Below are 24737 nucleotides of genomic sequence, written 5' to 3' on the forward strand. Positions count from 1 at the left end.
GTGGTGTGTTGATTATAAAACAATGCTCAAAACTGTTCTGGTTAAGTGTGATATCATAATTATAAAAATAGTTATAGTTTTATATCATATATTAAATACAAAGAAAATGATGTATCTTTGACTGTGCTTTTTTTTTTTCAGAACCAGATTTCATTGCATCTTATGAAATTGGAAAATTTGTTTATTTCTTTTTTAGAGAAACAGCAGTTGAATACATGAACTGTGGCAAGGTCAGATTCTATTCCAAAGCTAATTTCTTAAGTTTATTAATCATATCAGTTGACTAGATAGATTCATAAATTCTTATGATATATGCTGTTTAATTTTTTATAAATATTCCATAAATGTTATGTTGAAGGGTTACTTGTATTAAAGGAAGATATACCATCATATTTGGGTTTTGTATATATGTATTCAATCACTGAAAACCTTTCTATATTTTGAAGAAAAAATCCTTAAAAGTTTTTTAAGTTTTGTTTTTATTAACTGATCACTTCATTTTGTGTAGTAATCATGTTTTGTTTAATAATTTGTTATTTTGAACAAATTTTAAATGTTTTTCTTTACAACAGTTTATTTTTAATAATTATTTTTTTAAAAATTTATTTCATTGCTAGTGTTTTTGTGGACTTGTGTTTCAGATTTTAATTTAAATTGTTTAAAACTGTACCTTTTGTTATATAGGTAAAAGGTGAGAAGTGCACACTCTGTCTATGATACAAATTTGATATCATAAATATTTTGAAATTAAATAAAAGGCTCTAATCAACGTTATTGTGTCTTGAACATTGTTATTATTTTAGAAAATATACTCTCGGATTGGAAGAATATGCAAGAATGATGTAGGAGGGCAATTTATGCTGAAAGACAACTGGACAACTTTTCTTAAAGCTCGGCTGAACTGTTCTATTCCAGGAGAATACCCATTCTACTTTGATGAGCTTAAAAGTGTACATTATATAAAGAGAGATGAACTTTTTTATGGTGTTTTTACTACACCAGAGTAAATATAATTTTCTTATTTTTTTCAAACTTTTAAATGGAAGTAATAGTCATAGGAGGTAAAGAAATTTACAGATTATACAATAACCATTATCAACTCTGCATTTACAAATTCCATAATTAACAAGATTAAAAGAAAATCCAAGAAAAATAAAAATAATATAATATAAATTTTAAAAAATACAGTTGGAACCTGTTGTATATGACAGGTGACAAAAGTAGTAAACTTGGGTTTAGAATTTTATGAGAAGTTATACTGTAGTTATTTATGTTATTTTCAGCTAAATATCTAATTTGTCTTTATAAGTATACTTCCAGTAAAGGCTGCATGAGAGCTATTTATTATGACAATATAAAATAATTTGCCAAGAAAATATATAATGATTTCAAACTTGATAAAGCTTTACTTAGTTTGTTGTTAAAAAGGAATGTTGTTAGTGCTGCTCCTCTGTTAATAAGATTCATATAATATAATTATCCATAAGTTTCATCTGTGGTGGTTCAGTAGTGTCACTTAACAAACAATTGGATGTTATAAGGATTTTGCTCAAATTCTTATTGTTAGTGTATGATTAATATATATAAACCTTCTAAATGAATTTGACTTTTAAGGGTTGAAATAGAAACTTGGTTATGTCATAATTAATCATTCGTGTTTTGTTACTTGACAGTATGGATTTTTCTGGTCACATTACACTAGGGAAATTTATCCTAATAGTAAATGATATACAAGTTAATAAATTATATTGTTTCAGCTGAATAACTTATCTAAGTTATAAGAATTGTTTTAGTATTGACAAAAAATTAGGCTTCAAAAATGGGTGATGATTTTTTGAAAGTTTAAAACCAAAAAGTTTTCAAGATATACAAAGTGGGCTAATGTTTAATTTTATTTTATGTTTCTAGTAATAGCATCTATGGTTCAGCTATCTGTATTTTTAACATAACCAACATAGAAAGAACATTTGAAGGTCCCTTCAAACATCAAGAAACTCCCAAATCTCAGTGGGAGAAACATAATGGCCCTCATTGGCATTTTCAGGTATTTAAAACAGTTTCAAGCATTACTTGTTTTTAAATTTATTTTAATTTTGCCCAAGACAACATTTTAAAAGTGGTAATTATTCTAAGGTGTGAGCTGAACACATTTCTATTAATTTATTGTACTTTAAATAGATTGCAGAAATTATAAATTTTTCCCATAATTGAAAACTTTTGTTCTGACAAATAACAAATTCATTTTTCATTTCACCAGTTTCTAAAAACTTATTGAAATATTTCTATTGACTTCAAAGTTTTATTGTTGGCAAATTGCAGTTTATCCATTGTAGGCTAAATTATTTTTATTTTGGAAACTGAAAATCTAGTTAAGCATCTAGAAAGACATGTTCCAGGAACATTTTTTGGTTATCATTTGTTTCTCCTTTAAATAATAATTTGATATTTTGGTTACCTAAGATACAATTATCCTTGACTAAAACTGGTTTTCTCAGTTTCCTAAATGCAAATCCTGTAGTCCCAGAAAACATTTTGCTACCCAAGTCTTGGCATGAAAATATGTAGATTCTTAGATATATAGTGCTAGTTGCTTATCTTTTACTGTAATTTTGATGTTTTTCATGTTTTCGAACTGTATTTTCTATTATATTTTACTCCCACCATTTCCAGAAATGTTTTGTTAAGTTATTTAAAATGACTGATGACCAACATCTTTCCCCTTATCACTCAGTTTCCAGTTAATTAGAATCTTACTGAAACTTAAATATTAAACATTTCCTTAGCTTGTTCGGGTAAAGTTAACAATGTTAGTCAAACACCAGGGTCATTTATGTGAATTATTTAAAAATGGGCAATAGATACTTATTTTCATGGGGGGAAAAAAGAAAAACTTGAAAGTGCTTGTAGCTCTATTTTAAAGCTGTTCTATTGTTTTGCTGAGAAGATATAATTTCAGAAATAGATTTCTTCCAAAGATAAAAGTTGTATAGAAAGGTAATACTTATGTGTAATCTTTTACAGATAGATATTATACATCTGAATTATATATCCTGCAGTTCTTATTAACAAATAGATTATTAAATTTATATAGCATACTATATTAATCCTGTGTTTTTTAGGTTACATTAAATTAATAAAACAATTGCTTTGATTCTCAAAAATGTAACTTTAATTTTTTTAATTGTTATGCTACAGCATAAATGTAGGTTCTCTTTCATTAAAAATTTTCAGAACTTCAGTTATATGAAAACCTGAGCAAATTTAGTTCATAGTGTAAATGTTTAAAGAATTACTTCACATTATCAGAATAAGGTATTGTTTTGTTTTATACAAGGAATATTAACCTTGTACTGGGATTGCTTGTTCACAGTTGTATCTAAATTGTTGACATAATTTTGCAAAACAGTGTGAAACCCCTGGTAGCTCTCAACATCTGGTTGATGCTGACCGTTTCAAGTTAATGGATGATGCAGTACAAGCCAGTTATTCCAGACCTGTATATATGACTAAATTTGAGAGGTATTATAATATAACTATTTGAAAATTGATGCATTAATCTATAATACATAAAAAAAACTCAGTTGTAAATTCTTTTTAGCTAATTATGTGTTTACCATACTAATCTGTTTAACTTAAAAATTAATTTATAGGTGTATAACATTTTATTTTTTTCATTAATGAAATAACTTTACATTTATCATTCTTTTTAAGTTATTATCTTTTACTATGATTATTTAAGTTATTATCTTTTACTATGATTATTTAAGTTATTTTTTTTCTATGATTGTACAATGAAAAAATAATAATGAAACATTACCTACGAAATGAATGTGGTCATTGTTGTGTTATTTGGTAAATATGTATCTAACATGAAAAACTAGGATCACATAGTATTGTTATTTTTCGATTTCTTAACTAATTGTTTTTCAAGCAAACAGATTTAATTCTTTAGCTACTTTGCTGTCAAGTGATTGATATGAATTTTGTTAAAGTCACTACTTTGTAAACATGAAAGAATAAGTCAAATTATACTGTAACTATTATATGTTATGGTTTCCTTCCCTGTGCAGCATATACTTCTAATCACTGAAATAATTTTTAAAATGATAGTTGACAGTACCACATCTGTTAGTTATAATTTTATCAAATCTGTGAAATTTTTAACTGACAGAAATCAGTTAAATCAGTAATAATCATACATTTAACTTTTTAACAATATTTATTGACAATAAAGAAATAACTCTTTATCTGCATGAATTAAAACTAGGAGAGTTTAATTACTGTGTGAAGAAGTTTTCAAAAATTAAAACAAATAAAAATGTGTATCTGCTAATATTGTAAAAAGTATTTCTTTTTTTTATAGCAATATGGCCATAATAATTTTCATGAATCATGTGGCTTACACTTGATAATAAAGTGCAACAGTAGTTCAACTTCACTGCATCATCAAGTACAGATAAAAGAATTTGTAATTATAATTTATAGACTTGATTTACAGCATGAACATTAATTCTGGCACCTAATTGCTCTGACTCATCAACTGTTTATATACCTTACATCATATATTGGGTAACTGCCAGCACTTTTTTTTTTACGCAACTACAGTAGTATTACTTATTTACAAGGACTTGTGTTATCAGTTTTGTTGATGTCTAGGTATCATTACTGAAGCATTTTATTGTTTGTTATTGTTTTAATTATTATTGAATCTATGAATATGGTTTTAAATAATCTTGTAACTGTTGTGATTTTTTCTTCTCAGAATATTGTACCTTGTAGTTTATCTTTGTTAATCACATTTTATAGAATTTATACTGACCTTCAAAAGATTAGACAACTGAAATTTATAGAAACAATGTCAAGAAAAATAATTTATGAAGCAGGCAATATCTGGAAATCTTCCAAACACTGGAATCCAGAACTAATTGCAAGTACTAGTGTATGGCTGTTAGTAAATAGTAAACATATTATTACAAATTATAATTACCTAAATATTTGTATTTTCTTTCTTGTTTTTTAAGTGTTTAAGAATTTTTTTGTATTTTGTAGTTTTTATTATTTATGTTGGATTGAGGTTTTAATTGATATATTGCAAGATCTTTTCTTTATACCATATTGTACTATAGATTCAGCAAAGTTGTAGTTGATATAGTTCCAACCAAGTTCTCAGAAGGTATCCATGTTTTATTTGTGGTCACGTTAGAAGGAGTAGTAAAAAAATTTGTTGTGGTTCCTAAGACCAGCGAGGCTTGTATGGTGGAAGAGATTCACGTTTTTCTTTCTAACAACACAGAAGAGGTCTTAGCCATGAAACTTCTAACAGATACGGTAAGGGATTTTGACACAAAACCTAATTCATTATTAGTTCTATCTATCTGTTACATAATTTTTGTGTTGATTTAAAGTGTTTTAGTTTTGTATTTGGTGTAAACATTTTATAGCAAGTTTTTGTTTTTTTATATGCAGATGGGAATAAAAGTTAATTAAATTTTTTTTAGTTGAATATTTGTTTGCTCATACATTTAAAAGTGTGCATAGAGGAAGTATAATGATAGGTAATACTTGAAAAGTTGTTATTATCATATATTTCTCAATATCAGTGAAAAATTAATGCATGAATTTGACATTAGTAACAAGACAATATTCATGCAGTTTCTTTTAACAGTGTTTAGATTGTCATTGGACCTTTTGTATTTTTGTTTAGTTGTGTTCTAGAGAAGGGTTTTATATTAAACCGTTTGAATATTTCATAGGTATATAAATTGTAATTGCAGTTTTTTTTCAGTTTCTTAATGTATACAAAGTTTTTTCATTTCTTTGCACTTGTTATTAATAATCAACTACCATTTTTTTTTTGACAAGACAGTTAAAGAAATTCTACATAGTTACTGATTTTCTTACAACTATAATGACATTTTTCAAATCAACTGTACTTTTGAACCATGAACTGGACTTTATCATCTTATATAGAGAAGCACATTATGCTAAAAGGCTTGTATATATAAGACACAGAAATTTATAAGTATTATGAATAATGAAATATTTTAGTACATACTATAAATTTCAACAGAGCATCAGTTTGTCTTCTTCAGGTATGATACAAATCCAAACAAAAAGGTTTATGTACAGAACAAAATGTCTCTAGGGAGTATGGGTAACAGGATGTAACAATGGGGTATTATCATGTGATGACAAAGAAATTGTGACAGGGTTATTACCTAAAGGAAGGTCAGCAGAAAGTGAGAGCTAAGTGAATAAATTTTGCTTTATTTTTTTTAATGTTACTAAGACCATTGTCTTTGTTTATGGATAAAACACCAAATTTTATAATTTCATACCTTTAGATATCAGCACTGTCATGACTCTTTGTCATCACCTGATAACACACCATTGTTACATGCTGTTACTCACAGTGGTATTTTTGTTCTGTATATAAACCTTTTTGATTGGATTTATAAAGAAAACAGACCAATGCTCTGTTAAAACATGTAGTATGTATTTAAATATTTCATTATCCTTACAATTTAATAAACTAAAAGAACTGAACTTCATTCAAGCTGGTAAACTGATTTTGCCTCATTGCAGAGCTCACTGTATATTGGAACTGAAACACAACTAATGAGTATACCCTTGCACCGCTGTGAAAGGTTCAGAGATAAGGAGTATGTTTTTTGAGTTTACTCTATTTCTACATATTTAGAACTGATATTACATTGTTTTTTTTGGGGGGGTCAACGAAAAATTAACAAAGCTTGTATATTAAGTGAACTTTCTATTGCTTCTTTATATATATGTGTGTGTATGACATATATATGTATGTATGTATGTATGTAGGTTGCACAGTATAGAATAAAAATTGTTATATAATGTTTTTTACTTCATTTAAAATTTTTTTTACAAAGCTTATTGTATTTATAATTTGCAAATAAATTCATTTATTTTTGTTCATCTTATATTTTTTGCATGTAGTTATCTACTATTTATTTACAAGGAAAACAGTTTGTTGTGAAACTCCTAGTATTTTGAGTATCTTGTTATTTCATTTTTCATTAAGTTCTGTAAACAAAAAGGCATAATGAAATATTAAATGTGTATATATTTTTACATATTGCCATTTATAAGTCACTGTTTTTAAATTTTGATTTTTTCCCATACAGAAAAAATAATATATTGTAATAATTATTATTCATAATTGCTTATGTAAGCTTGGTTATTAAAATTGATCATTTAAAAGTCTTGTATTTACTAAAGCACACCTTATGAGATGTAAAGAGAACACATGCTTTATTTTAACTTATTTTTGCAAAAGGCTGTACAGTTTTATGGTAATATTTATTTATACTGTTTGCTTAAGGTTTTTAAAGATGTTCTTTTGCAATCTTTTAACAGTTCATGCCTCAATGCTATGGATCCCTACTGTGGGTGGAATAGTCATGAATTAAGGTGTACTACTGCCCCTTATCGTAGCCCTCATAGCAGTTTCTGGGAGCAAGCCCCAACTGGTTGTCCAAACAGAAATATACCGGGTTAGTATAACATCATATAGAGAGACTGGTATAGTTTAGAAGGGATGATAGACTTATAAGTGAAATGGTTTAGTGCAGTAATCTTAAATTAAGAATTTTTCTGACTTAAAAATAATTGTATTATAAAATGTAATGAAAAACTAAGTCTTCCCCAAAATTTGTATATAAATAATGATAAAAGTTATAGAAAATGCAGCACACTGTAAAACTAAGTTAAAAAAAAACTTTTTTATGTAAGACTCTTTGTACAGACAACATAGTTTTCTTTCATGCTAAAGTTCAAACTGATTGAATAATTCAATATATTAAAATATCTACTCATTTTTAGAGACCTATTTAAATTCATCATTTGTTTTCTGTGTTATATTATAATCCCACATAGGAGCCTGAAATTCCTATATCCATTGTGGATTTTTTTTTCAATTTTCATCAGACTTGTTATTTTCATTATTAAATATTGAAAACGTTTAACATAAAAAGGGTTTTTGGTTACCAAACAAATTATCTTAAACTTGATTTAGTTTATTATAACCTAAGAAAAAGTTCACATAAGCATTTGTACACAGATTTCTATAAGTATACAAGATTTGTACATATAAGGCACAGCAAGTTGAAAGGGTAATTAAATATTTTTTATATATATTACATGTTTCAACACAGCATTGGCCCATCTTTTTCATATATGATGCAAATTCAATCAAAGAGGGTTATATACATAACAAAAATGTCACTGGGTATAATTTCTAAGCTAGCATGAAATTAGAATTTTTAAAGACACAATTTTCATACGCTTGTATCTCTATTAATATTAATTTAGTAGAAATATAAATTGTATGAGAATAAAGATCTAAAAGTAAAACTTGCGCAATAAATAAATGAAAAGTATTAAATTTTAACATGTGAAATCAAGCATAGTTTAGGAATATTAACAGAACAGTCAGTTGTCTTATATTCACCAGTTCTTTTTCACTTTTTTTTGTAAAAAAACCCAATATAAAAAAATCTAACACATAAGGAAGGTCTGAAGGATGAAAAACATTCATACTAATTTAAAGCATATTTTGAAAATTATGAGCATTTGTACATGAAATTAGTATAATCGTATTCTTGATAGACATAGGAAAAAAAATTATGCAAATATATAACAAGCAATTTACTATTTATTCTTTGAATCATGTGTTTGAGTGTATATTTCACAACAACAAGAGCTGTCAAATACTATTTTTATTTAAAGTTTGCATACAGGGTACTTCAACACCTTGTAACTATGTAACCAAAATTATGTTGATCAGTAACTGTTATATTATGTTTTAAAGAGTTTTGGTAAAGAAATTGAATTAGTAGCATTTTTGTATGTTTATGAAATATTATCAGGTGTGGTAGCTTATGTTCACTTTATGAACAGTTCATGGTGAGTGGAGCCAGTGGTCTTCATGGTTTCAATGTGAACAGTCAGGTGTGGATTCTCCTGGTGACTGGTGTCTGTGTCGAGAAAGAACATGCACCAATCCTGCTCCTAAAAATGGTGGAGAACAGTGCAATGGAGGAAAAATACAAGTGTTAAACTGTACACGTAAGTTTTTAAGGATGGAGTATTGGGTAGATTTTCTAAGCTAACATGAAATTTGTTAATGGATTGCTTTTTTAGAATTATCATAAATAGCATTACTCCTATATTAGTAGTACAAGTTCAGATATAGTTTAGACTTAGTATGTATAAAGTTAGTAGTGGTAAATGGTTATTTCACTTAAGATTTGTTACAAAGTTGTATGTTCAATTTTTACCAGTTATTTTTCTTTACTTACAAAAATGTTATTTTTTTAACTTTTGAGATGCTCAAAATATTCAATTTGTATTCAATATTTATTTAGGAAATGGCCAATGGACACAGTGGGCAGCATGGTCTGCTTGTTCTCAGACTTGTGGTCTGGCTCTAAAAACACGGCGTAGGTATTGTGGTAATCCTTCTCCATCCCATGGAGGAAGGATATGTCTTGGCCCAGAAATGGAAGAAACCCACTGTTCAACAAACCCTCCTTGCTTAGGTACATATTTTTAATTTTTATATGTTTCTCGTAAAATAAAAAATAAACTTTCAGCATTTATCCGGTTTTTTTTTTTTCCTATACTGGAAGAGAAAAGATTTTCCAACTAATTGTACTTATTGTAGTTCTCACTAATAAAATACATGCACACTAGCTATTAAACAATAACAACTAACTGCCATAATTTCCTAAACAAAAATAAGACAATATAGAATTATAAAAGTATAATAATACATTTTGCAATAGGCCTGCTGCAAGCAAGATCAATGGGTCAGCATTTTCTAAAAATTTTAGTCTATGAAAATCTTATCTAGTTTTATTTTTAAATCTAAGAGACTATGTTATGTAACATAAAAACATTTCATATATTTGTTGTGTGTCAGTTTGAAAGTGTTATATCTGTTGTTTGAAAATTACAAAGAAATATAATATAAAGAATAATATTCTTAGAAGGTTTGTTGTATAGCACCTTTGTTTACATTAACTTTGAAATTTGTTTTGTAAAACATTAAACAGTTTTTTACTTATCATTAGTACTAAAACTTCTATTTGATTCTTCTGTTAAGACAAAATTGATTCATAAGTATCTTACAGTGATAATCTTAACAACATATTAACCCTTGTAATAATGGCATTCCCCATGGAAAGATAAATATGTAACTTATTCCATCTTTCAGACAAGGTTTTAAACTGCTCAAGATGAACACTGTAGTTTACTTATGATTCAGTTTCGATATCGAGCACTTAACTCTTCAAGGACATTGTCATGTACCACACAGTATGCTGTACTTGTATTGTAATACAAATATTTAGCCTTAAAAAATTTTTCCAGGTGTTATTGTGGACTTAACACTCTGGTTTACTTGTATTGCAAAATAAATATTGGGCATTGAAAACTCCTCAAGACGTTGTATACTCTACACTGTAGTTTACTTGTATTGCAGTACAGACATTTGGCATTGAAAACTTCAAAACATTGCAACATTTGAGATATGAGTAAAAGTTATCTATTTTTAAATTGAAAAATAGCTAACTTTTACTCGTATCTCAAGTGTTAAGTATAGCACTTGAAGAATGCTAAGTAATCAGAATATGACTTCTGTCATGGGATCATTACAGTAAAGATCTGGTAGAAGATTCACTCACTTGAATAATGGAGTGTTAGTGTAACACATTGTTTTATTTAGTTGTTAATTGTTCATATATAGGAAATTTGTATAAATCATGGAATTAAAGATTGATATACATTTTAGTCCATCTTAGCAGAATGTAGAAGATGCTTTCCATTAGAGTACTTAGTGTAAGAAAATATTACATTGTTTAAAATCAGAACTCTAGCTATTTTCTTAAAGAGGTCAGAGTAAATAAGGAAAACTTGAAAATATACTATAAATGATGTGTATCATCATCATCAAAATTTATGTAATACATACTGTGACTGTATCATTTAAATTTCTTTATTACTGTAATGCATTTTATTATCAAAATTATCCTATTCATATGCTGTACGTAAATTTGATTTTACATGTGAAAAATATCACTTTTATTATTTGTGCTGATGTATTTGGCACAAGCAAAGAAAAAATTTATACAAGAAAATTTTTAATCTTGGCTACTTTAAGACTAGTTTATCCATGGAGCCATATTTCAAGTCATAAAAATAAAGAGATGTTAAAGTTTTAAAAACTTCTCATGAAAAAATTTCTTAGGCAGAGTATTCATAATGAAACTTTGTAGAATGAACGACAACTGCCTGTTGTGGAGACACAAGTGAAGACAACAATGTTTCGAAAGTCTTCCGCCTTTTGTCTTCAGGTCACTGTGTATGTAACTGTTTTCGGTCTTTTATAGTGTCCTGGTGGATTGTGGAGAGTGTGTTATGATCGGTTGGATTATCACTGTTTCTGGTTAGAGGAGAGATTTCCTGTAGATTCAACCAATGGCAGCAACAGGTTACTCACCTCTAATCCAAAATCTTTGTTTAGTGAAGGTTTAATAGTGTTAATATAAAGTGATTCTTTGATTTTTCTTGTCTTCCAGAATTTGTCTGTGTCAATGATTCTAGTTTTCTCCCAGTTTATTCTGTGTCCAGTTGAAAACACAAAATTTAGCCATTGCAGAGCATGCCATGTCAACTGGACTCAGAATAAACTGGGAGAAAACTAGAATCATTGACACAGACAAATTCTGGAAGACAAGAAAAATCAAAGAATTATCTTATATGAACACTATTAAACCTTCACTAAACAGAGATTTTGAATTAGAGGTGAGTAACCTGTGGCTGTCATTGGTTGAATCTACAGACAATTTCACCTCCAGTCAGAAACAGTGATAATCCAAATGATCATAACACACTTTCCACAATCAACCAGGACACTATAAAAGACAGAAAACAGTTACACACACACTGACCTGAAGACGAAAGGCAGAAGACTTTTGAAACATTGTCCTCTACACTTGTGTCTCCACAACAGGTAGTTATTGTCCATTTCACAAAGTTTCATCTTCTTATGAAAAAAACCCTTGATTTTCATTCATTCTCATTAGGACCATCATATCCTCCTGTGGATGGAAAATGGTCAAAATGGTCAGCTTGGAGTGAATGCAATGTCAAATGTGGAGGTGGATTTCAGACCCGACAACGAAAGTGTAATAACCCATACCCAAAACGTGGGGGGCCTGAATGTATTGGTTGTGCCACTGAAAACCAGGAGTGTAATATCCAAAAATGCACTGAACTGAGGAAGGCAAGTAAATGGACTCCATGGCTAAAAGTAAACAGCACTAAAAATGGTTACTTTGAGCAGAGATTTAGATTTATCTGCCGTGTTAGTGTTCCATCTGAAGATTTATTTCGTATTGGCCACATGAAGACAGAAGAGCGATTTTGCATATATGATACAAAGACATGTTTTGATCCTGGTAAGAATTGCAGGTTCCTAATATGTGTTTAATTGAATATTTTAATAAAAACCACATATCACAAAATTATATTTAAAATAAACTACATTACAGTACTTAAAAGGCATTTAAACTTCAGATTTAATTGTCTCACAGTTAGAATTTCTTAGTGCAAACCATATAGCTTATGTCCTTTTTTTGCAGCTTCATACATGATCGGGGGAGTTTCTACTGTGGTAGTTTTTATCTTCAGAACTCTATTAAAGAGCTAATAGAAGTTGATTAATTTTGGTGGTTATTTGATGAGAACATTCCTTCATTTATTATTCATAATCTTCTGGACAATAATAATTAACATGTGAATGTCAGTATGATTATAATGTATGGGTGTATTGTTAAAAAACTAAATGTGTAAAGTAACATTTTTTTTTGTGGTTGAATCTAGACTGTGCAGTAACATGGTATGTATTAAAGGTTTGCACGACCTTAAACAAGAATTGTGTAAAAGCTATACTCTGGATGGATACTGGGGTGGATGCATTTTACATGTTTCTAAGTAATGGCATTTTCTTTAGATATGCAGCATTAATACAAACATTTCGTACTCATTACCTGGAGCTGTGACATCACAGGAGGAACCATTTTTTTGCTAATTCTCACCTGAGTGGTGGTTTGAGATCAAAGAAAAGTATTAAAAACTGTATTTCAAGAAATATTTTATATTATTCTGAAGGAATCTTACATTCCTACATTTTTTTTTTCTGTGTGCATTAGAACATGTATACAACAGCATACTAAGTCTAATTTCATACTGGATATCACAGTTCAGTACAGGTTAAATTAAGTTTCAGTGATGACAAGAAAACACACTTGTAGAGAAAAATATGTATGTAAAAACAGCTGGTTTGGGTTGAGAAAATTTTTATGTAGAGTAGCGAACAACGTTTCAACCTTCTTCCCTTCTTCAGTCATCGTCAGGTTTTTGTGATGACCAAAGAAGGTCGAAACGTCTTTCGCTCCTCTACATAAAAATTTTCTTAACCCAAACCAGCCATTTTTACATATATATTAAATTAAGTTTATCTGATATCTGTTCTCATAGTTTTGAAGTAAAACAAGATATGATTATTTCTATAAGAAATTTAAATTTTAACACTTTGAGCTTTGTAATTTGTTTCTTTCCATTAGAATTTTCCAAAATACTTTTATCACCACCCCTTTGCTGACTGACTTTCCCCATGATAACTAGTGCTATAAATAGAAGAACCCTATAGAATTTGTAATTAAAAGGTCAAAGGTTCATGTAACCATTACAAAAATGCAAACATGTTTTTTTCTGTACTAAAGAAGACATAATATAAAAACATAAACAGATCATAGTTACCAATACACCCACGCTAAACTAAACAAAATTTAATCATTGAAAAATCAGCTATCCTACTGGTACCAATTGGTTATATTATGGATGAATATTAGATTACATTTAACTCTTTATTTATTTCTTAAAATATTGTCTGAAACATTATATAAATTCATCTTGTATTACCTAAACATTCCTTGAATTATTATAGCTTATATCAACACTGATGATAGTTCAGCTGAGTGGTTAGAATGGTCAGCATGGTCAGTTTGTAGTAGGTCCTGTGGTGGGGGAGTCCAAGTACGAGAGAGAAATTGCTCTAATCCTCGCACTAATAAAAATGTTTTAGCTTGTGAAGGTGATGAACATATGGAAAGATCATGTAATCTACAAAAATGTAGAGGTACGCATTATTTTCTATTAAAAAATTATATATGTTCAAGAAGTTCTCCTTGTCTGGCATAATAAAAGTTTGGCCACTGTTTTAATCACAGAAAATAGGTTAAAAAATTTGAACCATTTATATATAGTGAGAAATATAGATACATATTAAGAAACATATTTACATGTGGTATGTCATTCTGTGTAATATTGTGCCATAGTTTGTACCACTGAGCTGAGATAAATCAGTCTGAATATCATATGTTAAATATTTTTCTAAAATTTCTTTCAGTTTTGTATAGAGATAATTTACATTGTAAGATTTGGCATCCTTTTGGAACCTCTTAGTTGTTTATATGCTATTTATAAACAAACTTAAAGCAGGTAAATAAACAGTTAGTAAAATTTTAATTTTACTCTAGAATTTGTAAATGAGCTGACTACTTAACCTACTTGGCACAATTACTTATCAAGTAAAATGATATGGTTTTTATTTCGTAGATACGAATGAATAGATGTTAGGTATGAAAACATATTCATTGTTTCACCCAGAGATTTCTGAGTGGACAGTTCTCACAGTTTTAGAAGCTGTTTTCAGTAGATTGTGAAAATGTATACTCTAAGGGTAGCTTGCTTGGTTAAACAGTAAAGTACCACTTTAGTTTGGTGATCATATTGTCTCTGTTCTAAACTCGTTTAAGCTTTTATTTTTGTGGTAGAGAGATAATAATGAATAATAGAAAATTATTTCATTGAACCCTTTGTTACAAAACTGAAGTTGTGTGAATAATGTCCACTACTTATCAAGTGTGATAATAACAGAATTTTCAGATGAATGGGAAGAATGGTCTATTTGGTCACTCTGTGACTCTAAATATGAACAGCACAGACGGAGGAAATGTGATGTAAGAACACCACACCTAGAACAATGTCAAGGTCGGACAAAAGAAACAAGACTCTGTATCTCTGGCCAACCAGGTGAGGACTACTTTTGTTACAAAACTAATATGTCCACATTCTTTCGTTGGAAAACATTAATTGATACTAAAAATGAGAGGTTTATAATTTGTACATAAACCAGAAAATATATTAAGGGTTTTAGAAGAGTAGAAAAGGCTTTAATCAGTTTCATGAAAGACAAGAGAAGTTGGTTGCTGAGAAAAGATGATAATTATCTCTGATTCTGTAACTGAAGGTTAAACAGTTAAGGTGCCAATACAAAACAATAATTGAATGCTAATTTTTGTTTAATGTCTCTAAGTATTAAATTGTAAGAGTAGTAATGCTAATGAGGTGAGGTAGCAGTCCCACTAAACCTTTCTCCTTCTTTTTTTTTTTTTTTTGAGAAATATAAAATATCTGGTTAATATAGCTATCTTTATGGGAAATTACTAATACATATAAATACAAAGCACAAAATCGAAATTTTCATGTATATGTCTCTTGCACAGTTACTACAGTTGATGTATGAACTCCTGAATTGTTGATGATGTACCATCTATTTTGTAAAAATTAGAGTTCAACTTTGACTTCCACAAGAGTTTGGTTTCTATATCGTTTTGTGTGCTAAAGTATTTCGTGCATTTCAGGTGTTAGGAGTTCTCTATAAATTTAAGTTAAAATATTTTTTGATTCAAGAATACCCAGTTGTCCTTCGTTGTTTATGTTAAACTTGTACAGAAAGGTTAAATAAATTTGCTGGCAACAAATTGTATAATTTTAGTGTGTCATACATAAAAGACCTGAAGAAACTTTTAGGTACCATTCAATACAGATGAGTATGTTTTTTGTTTTTTACTTCAAACTTTAGGACTAGTGAATCCACAACCATCTCACAAGGATCATGGGATATCGACAGAAAAACTTGTTGCTTTCTGCATTGGATCATTCCTTATAGGGATTGTTATAGCTTTTTTTATTACTTATATGTTCATGAAAAAGAAACATTCCAGCAGGAAGAGAAAATACTCACAGAAAAAAGTAAAATCAAATGTGTTTATACCATCAAATGACTGTTTAAACAGCATGGACTCCAGTTGTAGCACACAAGAGAAGACTTGTTTGCGAGACAGTAACATTAAAAACAATCCCAGAGACAAGAATGACTATACATATTGATTGCTGAAGATTGTGAAAAGGAGAATACAATACAAAACACTAGGAAGCTCAGTGCTGTAGCAGTATTTGAGGTCCAGGCTAAACAGTGGAAGGAGACTGATGTTAAAGGCTTGCAAAATTTTAAATGAGAAATGGGTAAGGACCACATTCCTCAAATTAAAAGTGGAAACATTTGGTTTCTCACAGTGTATCATCAAATACACTGCTGATGAACAGTGCATCACTATTCCTCTACAAAGTACAAGATACATTCATGCATGTGCTGAAATTTTCTTAATGTTGAGGCAAAAGTTAACATCCTGTCAGTTAGAATACATCATTGAAAAAAAAAAATTGTTTGCTCTTCTTGTACATTGGTGGATATGAGATTTCATAGCTTTTTACCTATTTCATATTTCTACAATGTAGAAACTAGATTATTCATATGAGCTTCCAAGACATCTACTGTTTGATATTTTCAGAAAAATTTAATTTTGTTTGTGAATAACTTTATGAATAAAATATTTCAGCATATGCATGAATATAATATTAAAAACTGTTTGAAGTTCAAGTCTAATTAGAAAGTTACCATTTTAACCCACAAATCACTGTAATAGTTTTATCTTTTCTGCAGTATATTTCTTTTGCACTTTTATTCAGTGCCACAGTAAACATTTAGTAACTGTAATATATGTATGTGTATATAGAAATTAATATACCTTTTAAATAGCATTTATTACATTATACATATGCCACCTAAAAGATTTGTTAATCCAAATTCAAAAACATTTTGGTCAAACTAAATATCCAAGTGATAAAATAATTACGATTAAGATACTTAATTCTGTATTATGTCAGAGCAAACACTTGCTGTATCAAAAACAAAATTATGTAATTTTCACGCTTGGAGTAACCAGTATGTGACGTATTCTGTAAGTTGGAATGCTTATTTCAAAGAAAATTTCATATTTTTTTGTAAATGTGTGTGTGTGTGTGTGTGTGTGTGTGTGTGTGTGTGTGTGTGTGTGCATGGTACTGACTACTATGAAAGGTTGTTACTATAAAGTAAATGATGTATTGTGCAAAAACAAAAGGGGGTGATTAAGCCCTGTAAGCAAAACCTTTATTAGCATACATAATTATAACCTTGCCACTGCCTCAGATTATAATTACTGTTTTTGAAACATTTCTTGCAACAACAACAAAAGCAAAGAGACCATATGGAATAAGAATAAACTATAGCTTATGTGATTTATGAGAAAAATCTTTATGTTGTGCTTGCTAAATGCATATGTTGATCTTTGTGGTTTGGTTATTGATCCCACACTGAAATGAAAGGGACCAGACAAGAAAAGTATTATTGCTGTAAGACTTTGTTAGAGTGTTTTGAGATGTTTGTAGTTTCATGCATTATTTCAGGAACCACTCACTGATACATCAAGTGTGGGAAAATAGTGGCATTAAAAAGTCCTTGAATTGTTTATCTCCTTTGGCAAATTTGTGCCTATAGTTATAGTACTTATACTTTTTAAACATTTTTCATTTTTATATTTCTTAGGAAGTTATACTCGGTGTACTATTATTTAGTTCACTAAACTTCACTGAAAGATTCAGCAAATACTGTAAGATTTTAAAGTTTATGAAATGTGTTTTCACTTCATACAAGTGTCAAAACATTTGATTATTTTTGCATTTCCTGTTACCAACGAAGCTAAAACAAACTGTTATTGTTTGAATTAGTGTTTCTTTTAAAAATATGATGAAATATTTTTGTTTCTAAAATCATGTAAAAAGGTTTTAATTATGATTACTTTGAAATGCTTTAATAATAGAATTATAGTTATTGCCAAGTATACAAATTCTTGTTTACTAATGAAAAAGAAACTCAAACCTAACCCAGCAGCTGTCTGGGTATTTGTATTTTGACAGATATACTGTGAAATAAAATGTCAGAATTTACACTGTGTTCATGGCTTTAGGAAATGGGATAGCAGTGAAACTCTTGGATTGAAAAATATTTGTCAAGCTTGTTGACTTGTTTAATAATACGATGTGTATGTACATACTATATTATATCTGTGAATCAAAACTTGTGGTTGTAGTTACTTGAGGAATTAAAGATAATAAATGTTCTCTTTGAAAGGTGGAATGAGGTGAACTAATCAACTAATCCATGTAATGATAATTTGTTATTCAATACAGGTTCTGTTTGAAGGAACCATGCAATATATGTGATAATTTAAAATTTTTATTTCCTTTGTTATTCTTTAAGTAAATAAGTAAATTATCTTAATATGTGTTGGTCTTATAATACTGCTATCTAATTCTCTTTAGGTCACCTTTGTAAAATACGTTAACTTTGAAATATTTTGAATATTGTACATCACATCTTTCTAATAAATCTGTGCAAGTATCAAATACATAGGATTTGCAATAGAATACTATATCTTCAAATAATAATACAAGATCAGTCAATGGGAATAAACAGTAGTGTGAAATATGAGCTATGAATTAAGAAAATATTTTGTGTTAACTTTTTTTAAGAATATACAGTCTATCTAGGCATGTAAAAAGATTTCATTAATAGTAAGTTGATATAGACAGATATGTTTAGTAATAAAATTGATTTTACTCTTTAAGACATTTTTTTATTGTTCACTAGTTATTATATTTGTTTAAGTTTGTGGTTTTACTTTGTTCAAAAACTTTTTAATCTGTGAATACGTAATAAAGTTAGTGGAATTTAGTTTATAACCAAATGATACAGCTTTACAACTTCTTTTTTTTTTTTTACAACCAGGCAATCATTTTGAGCCTTAATGCTTTCTTTGCCATCATTGCATGCTTTCTACATGCCATTGATAGTGAGTTACAACATGCCAGTTTCCAGTAAAGTGATCTTTGTTATAACACAACTCCAAGTTTTCATCCAACTACTAGTCAAGTGTACAACATAAAATTAAATTGTGATCTGATGTATAGTACTATTGCTTGGTTAACTGCTGACAGTTCACGTCTGTGGTTGTATTAAAATAACTTATCAAGCAATATGAGCAGTAGTATTATATGTGTATATTTTGTAAATTTAATAAAACAAGTTTTGAATAATATACTTAGTTTTACTGAAAACTGATTTTATCATTTGACAGAAAAATGTCAGTACTTTCCATTCTGGACTGTAGTCTACCAGGTATAAACCATGCCAATAAAAATTTGCTTTATCCATAGCAACCTTATTAAAATATCTTCCAGGCCTTCCATTTTAAGAGTTAAAATACTTTGTCTAGGAGGAGATTCTCAAAAAAAGTCATCTTTCAATATTTGTTAACCCTGTGAAGAAAAGGTTTGACTTGATTTTTTATTAGAGAATACATTGTTAAACATTTCCACGCTGTAAAACCAAAATGTGGTATCATTTTTTGTTCTGTTACACTTTCTTTCAAGGTACTGTATACTCTTAGCTAAGATGTGTTGATCTGGGATTGGAATTGAACATAAGATCATAACTAAACATTTTATATATATATTTCAAATTTTCAGCCTTAAATTTTCCAAAAAAAACATTTTTTTTATTTTTTTAGTTGTGAACAATTATAAACCTGTGTTATGAATCAATCAGAAGCTGTGAATGAACATATTGTATGCAATATCTGTTTCTACCTTGCAGTTTCATTCCCAAACATAGTTGTTTTTAGATACAGATAAATTGTGATGTAATAATAAAAACATACATATAGTTAACACATTAGCTACCTGGTCAATCTATATAAGTGGGTTATAACCCTAAATAAAATGAACCAGATGTAAGCAACTCTTCCTGACATGCTGTCTACATTACCCAGACACTACTATAATCAAATTTAGATTAACTATACAAAAGAATTTACTTAAACCACTACTTAATATACTAATTCTGAAGGAAGTGATCTTTGGATTAAACAGACTAGTTTAGGCTAAATCCTGATATTAGCTGTAAGGTAGGTTGTAGCACATGTTATTTTAAACTGTGTACTTTCACTTGAATGTGACTGACACATATAGATTAATGTTAACAGCTTGATTATGTAAATCTTGTTGACTGACTTTATGTACTTTGCAAATGAATTCGTTCGTACTCTTGATACAGTAAATAAGAGCATAATATCATATTTTAGACACTATATTTAATTAAAGTAATACTTCATGACAAAGCATGTACAGAATTTTTAATATTTCCAATCAAAAGTATATTATTAAATTTATATCTAGTATAATGGAAGGTTGCTTTTGTCAGTTCTTGCAATAATTATTTAACTACATACAGGTACATACAAGACTTAATAATGTTTATAAAGTTTCAAAGTTTTATGAATGTGTTTTCGTTGAACCGGAGAATTATATGTTACACAGTTTCTTACTGTGTACTAGTGATTGCTATTGTTACAGACACTTGACAACTAAAATCTGTTTTGTTTTGTTTTTCTGGGAACTAACCGTATAATTCAAAGGCTCAAATAAAACAATCATCAACCACAGTTTGTGTTTACACATCTTAGTGGGTGCTGAACAAACACAGCTTAGTTCTTGAGTGTTTTTGTTCATTCATACGAGAGTTGAAACTTGTGTCTGTGTTATTATTAGTTCGCTTTAAAATTTCCTAAAATAAAAATGTGAATATTTTGCGCTAAGGAATTAGAGTAGAACTGCCATTTTACTGGTGGTGGAGTGAAGAAAAGTGTTTTCTTTAGTTAAAGTAAGAATTACAAACTTGTAATAGGTTCGAAACATTGTATTATGTTAATCCATTTTGTGTGCCAAACTCGGCTCCACCGAGAATTTCATGGTTTGTGTTTTGGAAACAAAATATTTAAATACATTTTTATGCTTACTTGTACATATTTTAAAGAAATATGTGAATTCGACGTTTACCAATTATTAGTAACGCTAAGCGGTTTTATAAGCCCATTAGCAAGTTGCGTTTGATGTTTTTTTCTTGTTGGGTAATCCTAAATAAAATAATACATTTGTATATAGTAAATTTTCGGTTTTCTGGTAACAAACATGTTTGTTTTGTAAATAAGATAGTTGATAATTGTAAGCTTATGTGTGTGTGTGTGTATATATATATATATATGTGTGTGTGTACGAGTAGAATGCACATGTTTTACAACTGTGCAAATTGTTATATAATGTTAAGAAATTGATTGATTAATGAATAAATTAACTATTTTGGCTATTAAACACTTTATATTGCAAAATTTCTACTGGCTTTGATTTGTATGATTTTGATAAATAAGTCTCCTTTGTTGACATTTCGCAATGTTTCATATGATCGTTTGTACAATTAAATAAACATCGTTACCTTATATACTCCACATCTAGTTATTTTTTTTCGTTCTAATTAGTATAAACCTAGACCTAATGTTTTTAAAAAACGTAAAGAGGCTAGTAGCAAAAGTAAATATTTTCGACACAAACCCTTTATTGTTTATAGTTAAACATAAAACTACACAATGAGCTGTCTGTGGCCCGCCACGGGTATTGAAAACAATTTATAACGTTGTAAGTCAGCGGATATACCATTATGCCACTGGGGGCTTTGGCAACAATGGGAAGGATATAATTGTTTGTTGTTGTTTTTCTGGCACAATTGAAACGTGAATTTTGTTGGTAGTGAATGAAACTTAGATGATTATGTTAAAAGTGTTTGTCTCTTAAATTATGCTGTCTTTCAATGTTGCGGTTTTGTAGTGCTAAACTTTACCGTTGGAAATCCTAAAACTTTTGAGAAAAAAATATAAAAATAAATGCTCATCCTCCTCCCCCCTTTTTTTGTGGGCTCACCATAGCTATGTTTAACCAATCTGTTTTTCCTTTTAAGCGTCAGGCTTAAAATACAAACATTCAGAGCTCAATTTGCTGTGGCGAACAAAGGTGTAGGCTTAACAAGCAGCAACAACTATTTTTTTCCTGCTTTTATCAAATTATATATATATATATATATATATATAATGTTTTCACCCACGTTTCTTGAATAATTTATCATGTGTCACACGCATATCATCACGTATTAAACTATGTTAGTTTTCTTTATGAAAAACTGTAATGAGTCATTTATACGACAATCCTACAGTACTACAGCTACTGAAATTAGCCAAGTACAGATATTATATATGTATAACGATACGTCTACGTTTCGATAATTTAAATATTTGCTATGTATATAGTAGCCGTGTCGCTTTTATACGTAATTAAATCGATTTAATTCTTAGCAATAAACGTAATACAGAACGTTAACGTTTCACGTAATTTATGGTGATATCACCACAATGGACCTGGCATGGACGATGGTTAGGACACTGGACTCTCAGTCTGAGTTATTGAGTGGGCCAGCCACCCGAGAGTAAAACTTGGTTTGCTAAAATACTGACTGATCTCAAACCAGTTGGAATTAAAGTTATAATAGGTAGGGTGGAGGTTTGAGAACTACATTTATTCAATTCATGTGAACTTGAGGTAGAATTTGTTTTAAAATAAAGAACAAATGCCAAAGAACGTTAAATATCGTGTTTGATATTTAAAAAAAAATATGTTAAATTTAACAGTGTTGCGAGACCCTTTTATTCTTAATTATGTAAAAAGAATATCCGTATAGTGTCATGATTTCAGGTGGAATGCTGACCTCTACTTCCCATTATATAGAAAAGAGAAAAAAAAGAGTAAGAACCCGGATCTTGTTATCAATAACCTTTTGGCCAATTTAACTTTTTTTTCCTTTTTTCACGACATCACTCATGTTGTGCGCCACCACATGTTCGAATCACGTGAGTTAACGTATGTGTGTGAGTATGAACACAGCAGCCATGTGCTTCGTAGCAGGTTCTACGATCTGTACTACGTCTACGACTCATAAGACGTAATGTTGAAATATCCGGGTATTTTAGAAACAGCACTACCGGAATTTTAAAAGATCCGAACTAATGAGATTTTTAATTAAATTACTGTGTTGTGCTTCGTATCTCCCGTCTTTGCAATGACCGTAAATTATATTAGGTCGACGAGGTTAAAGGTTAAAGGGCAAAGGGATACAAAAAAAGTCGTAAATTTACCACCCGTTTATTACGTGGTAATGACGACGTTGTCCATGTGTCTTCCAGTAAGGTTGCAATAAACAAGGAACAATAAAAAAAATCCAAACCAACTCGCTTTATTGACGTTTAGCAGAAACAAGATAAGTTAATAATATATTTTTATTCCATATTACTCTTTACAAATAAATTATATTTATACGTGTGTAGTATTAACGAACCCTATATTAACTATGATTTAATTGATACAAACGAACATCTCGGGTAACATACAAAACTGTATGATTACAGTTCAATCACAGGATACGCTACTACTTCACATGATCCCGGAAGAAAGTTTTTTTTAAGAAACATAAATGTTAACGACGATGCTTTAAATAAATAATAGTATAACTTCCGTAATCTCGAAGTCAGCAGTGCATGTTCTCCATAAACACTGGTGTCTCCTGTTGCAATACGTATATGCTTATATGCACTCTGGCAATCTCAGCGGATTTTACAGAGCACAGGTTTTCCAACTTTTCAGGCTAGTGTACCAATTTTTGTTGAAACTGTTTTTTGTCTCAAGTCCAAAACCAGGCCTAATAAAAATAACACAGTAGCAAAAACTTATGCTAAACACTTACCCATTCATGGGAATTATTTTATTTTTTATGAGACAGTTGAAGAATATGTGGTGTGATTTTTCTCAATTTGAAGGGAATAAAACACTGGCGAGACTGGAAAGGAAGAGAATAGTGTGTATATTGTATTGTACGCGGGTTATTCAATTGATCTTACCACAGATTTTATAATTTTTAAATTAGGTTTCTCGTGTACTACCGATATTAGCTCCATGTTATAGAGAATTATAAATAACTTGTTCCACTGGTGTCTGTTAGTACAATGCTGAACAGAGCTTGTAACGAACAAACCTTTGATGTATTTAGCCATAAAACAGATGAATAATTTTCTATCAGTTTCGAAGCAACTAATCTTTTAAAATAGAGTATTTAAAGAAATTAAGTAGCATCACTAATAAGAAGAATTATAAGCTAATTTATTAGTCGAAAGGTTAAATTCTTTATGTTTATCAAATAGTGCCAAATTCATATTACTGTCATTAGTAATATCTGAGAGCAAATCATCTAAAATTTTCAAAGCGAATTAAAACAAATAATGATTGTTGAACTCCAACTAACATTTCTTTGTAAAAAAGAAATAACTAAATTATATCTGATGTAGATCTCACTTTACGGGCTCGGCATGGCCAAGTGGATAAGACACTCGACTCGTAATGTGAGGGTCATGGGTTCGAACATACTCGCCCTGTTAGTCGTGGACGTGGATGGATTATAATGTTACGATCAATCCCACTAT

The 24737-nt window shown here is 29.4% G+C and overlaps 1 protein-coding gene across 3 annotated transcripts in view; it reads left to right on the top strand.

Annotated features, from left to right (window-relative positions):
* LOC143232776 (semaphorin-5A-like) overlaps positions 1–19420 on the top strand; it is a 58997-nt gene extending 39577 nt beyond the window's left edge. Inside the window, exons 7-20 of one of the 3 annotated variants that reach the window (XR_013017728.1) lie at positions 142–230; positions 804–1003; positions 1909–2044; positions 3407–3519; positions 5127–5328; positions 6586–6662; positions 7390–7526; positions 8932–9099; positions 9399–9572; positions 12120–12494; positions 14045–14236; positions 15037–15192; positions 16025–16467; positions 19112–19420. Coding sequence is in view for 2 of the 3 variants with exons in the window: in XM_076468621.1 (XP_076324736.1) it covers positions 142–230; positions 804–1003; positions 1909–2044; positions 3407–3519; positions 5127–5328; positions 6586–6662; positions 7390–7526; positions 8932–9099; positions 9399–9572; positions 12120–12494; positions 14045–14236; positions 15037–15192; positions 16025–16332 (2327 nt within the window). In the remaining variant the exon portion in view is untranslated. Of the gene's footprint in view, positions 1–141; positions 231–803; positions 1004–1908; positions 2045–3406; positions 3520–5126; positions 5329–6585; positions 6663–7389; positions 7527–8931; positions 9100–9398; positions 9573–12119; positions 12495–14044; positions 14237–15036; positions 15193–16024 lie in introns of all 3 variants that reach the window. The other 2 variants (XM_076468621.1, XM_076468622.1) reach the window with 2 other exon arrangements.
* Positions 19421–24737: the final 5317 nt, after the last annotated feature.

The sequence above is a fragment of the Tachypleus tridentatus genome, chromosome 11, assembly GCF_004210375.1.
Source record: "Tachypleus tridentatus isolate NWPU-2018 chromosome 11, ASM421037v1, whole genome shotgun sequence".
Classification (NCBI taxonomy): domain Eukaryota; kingdom Metazoa; phylum Arthropoda; class Merostomata; order Xiphosura; family Limulidae; genus Tachypleus; species Tachypleus tridentatus.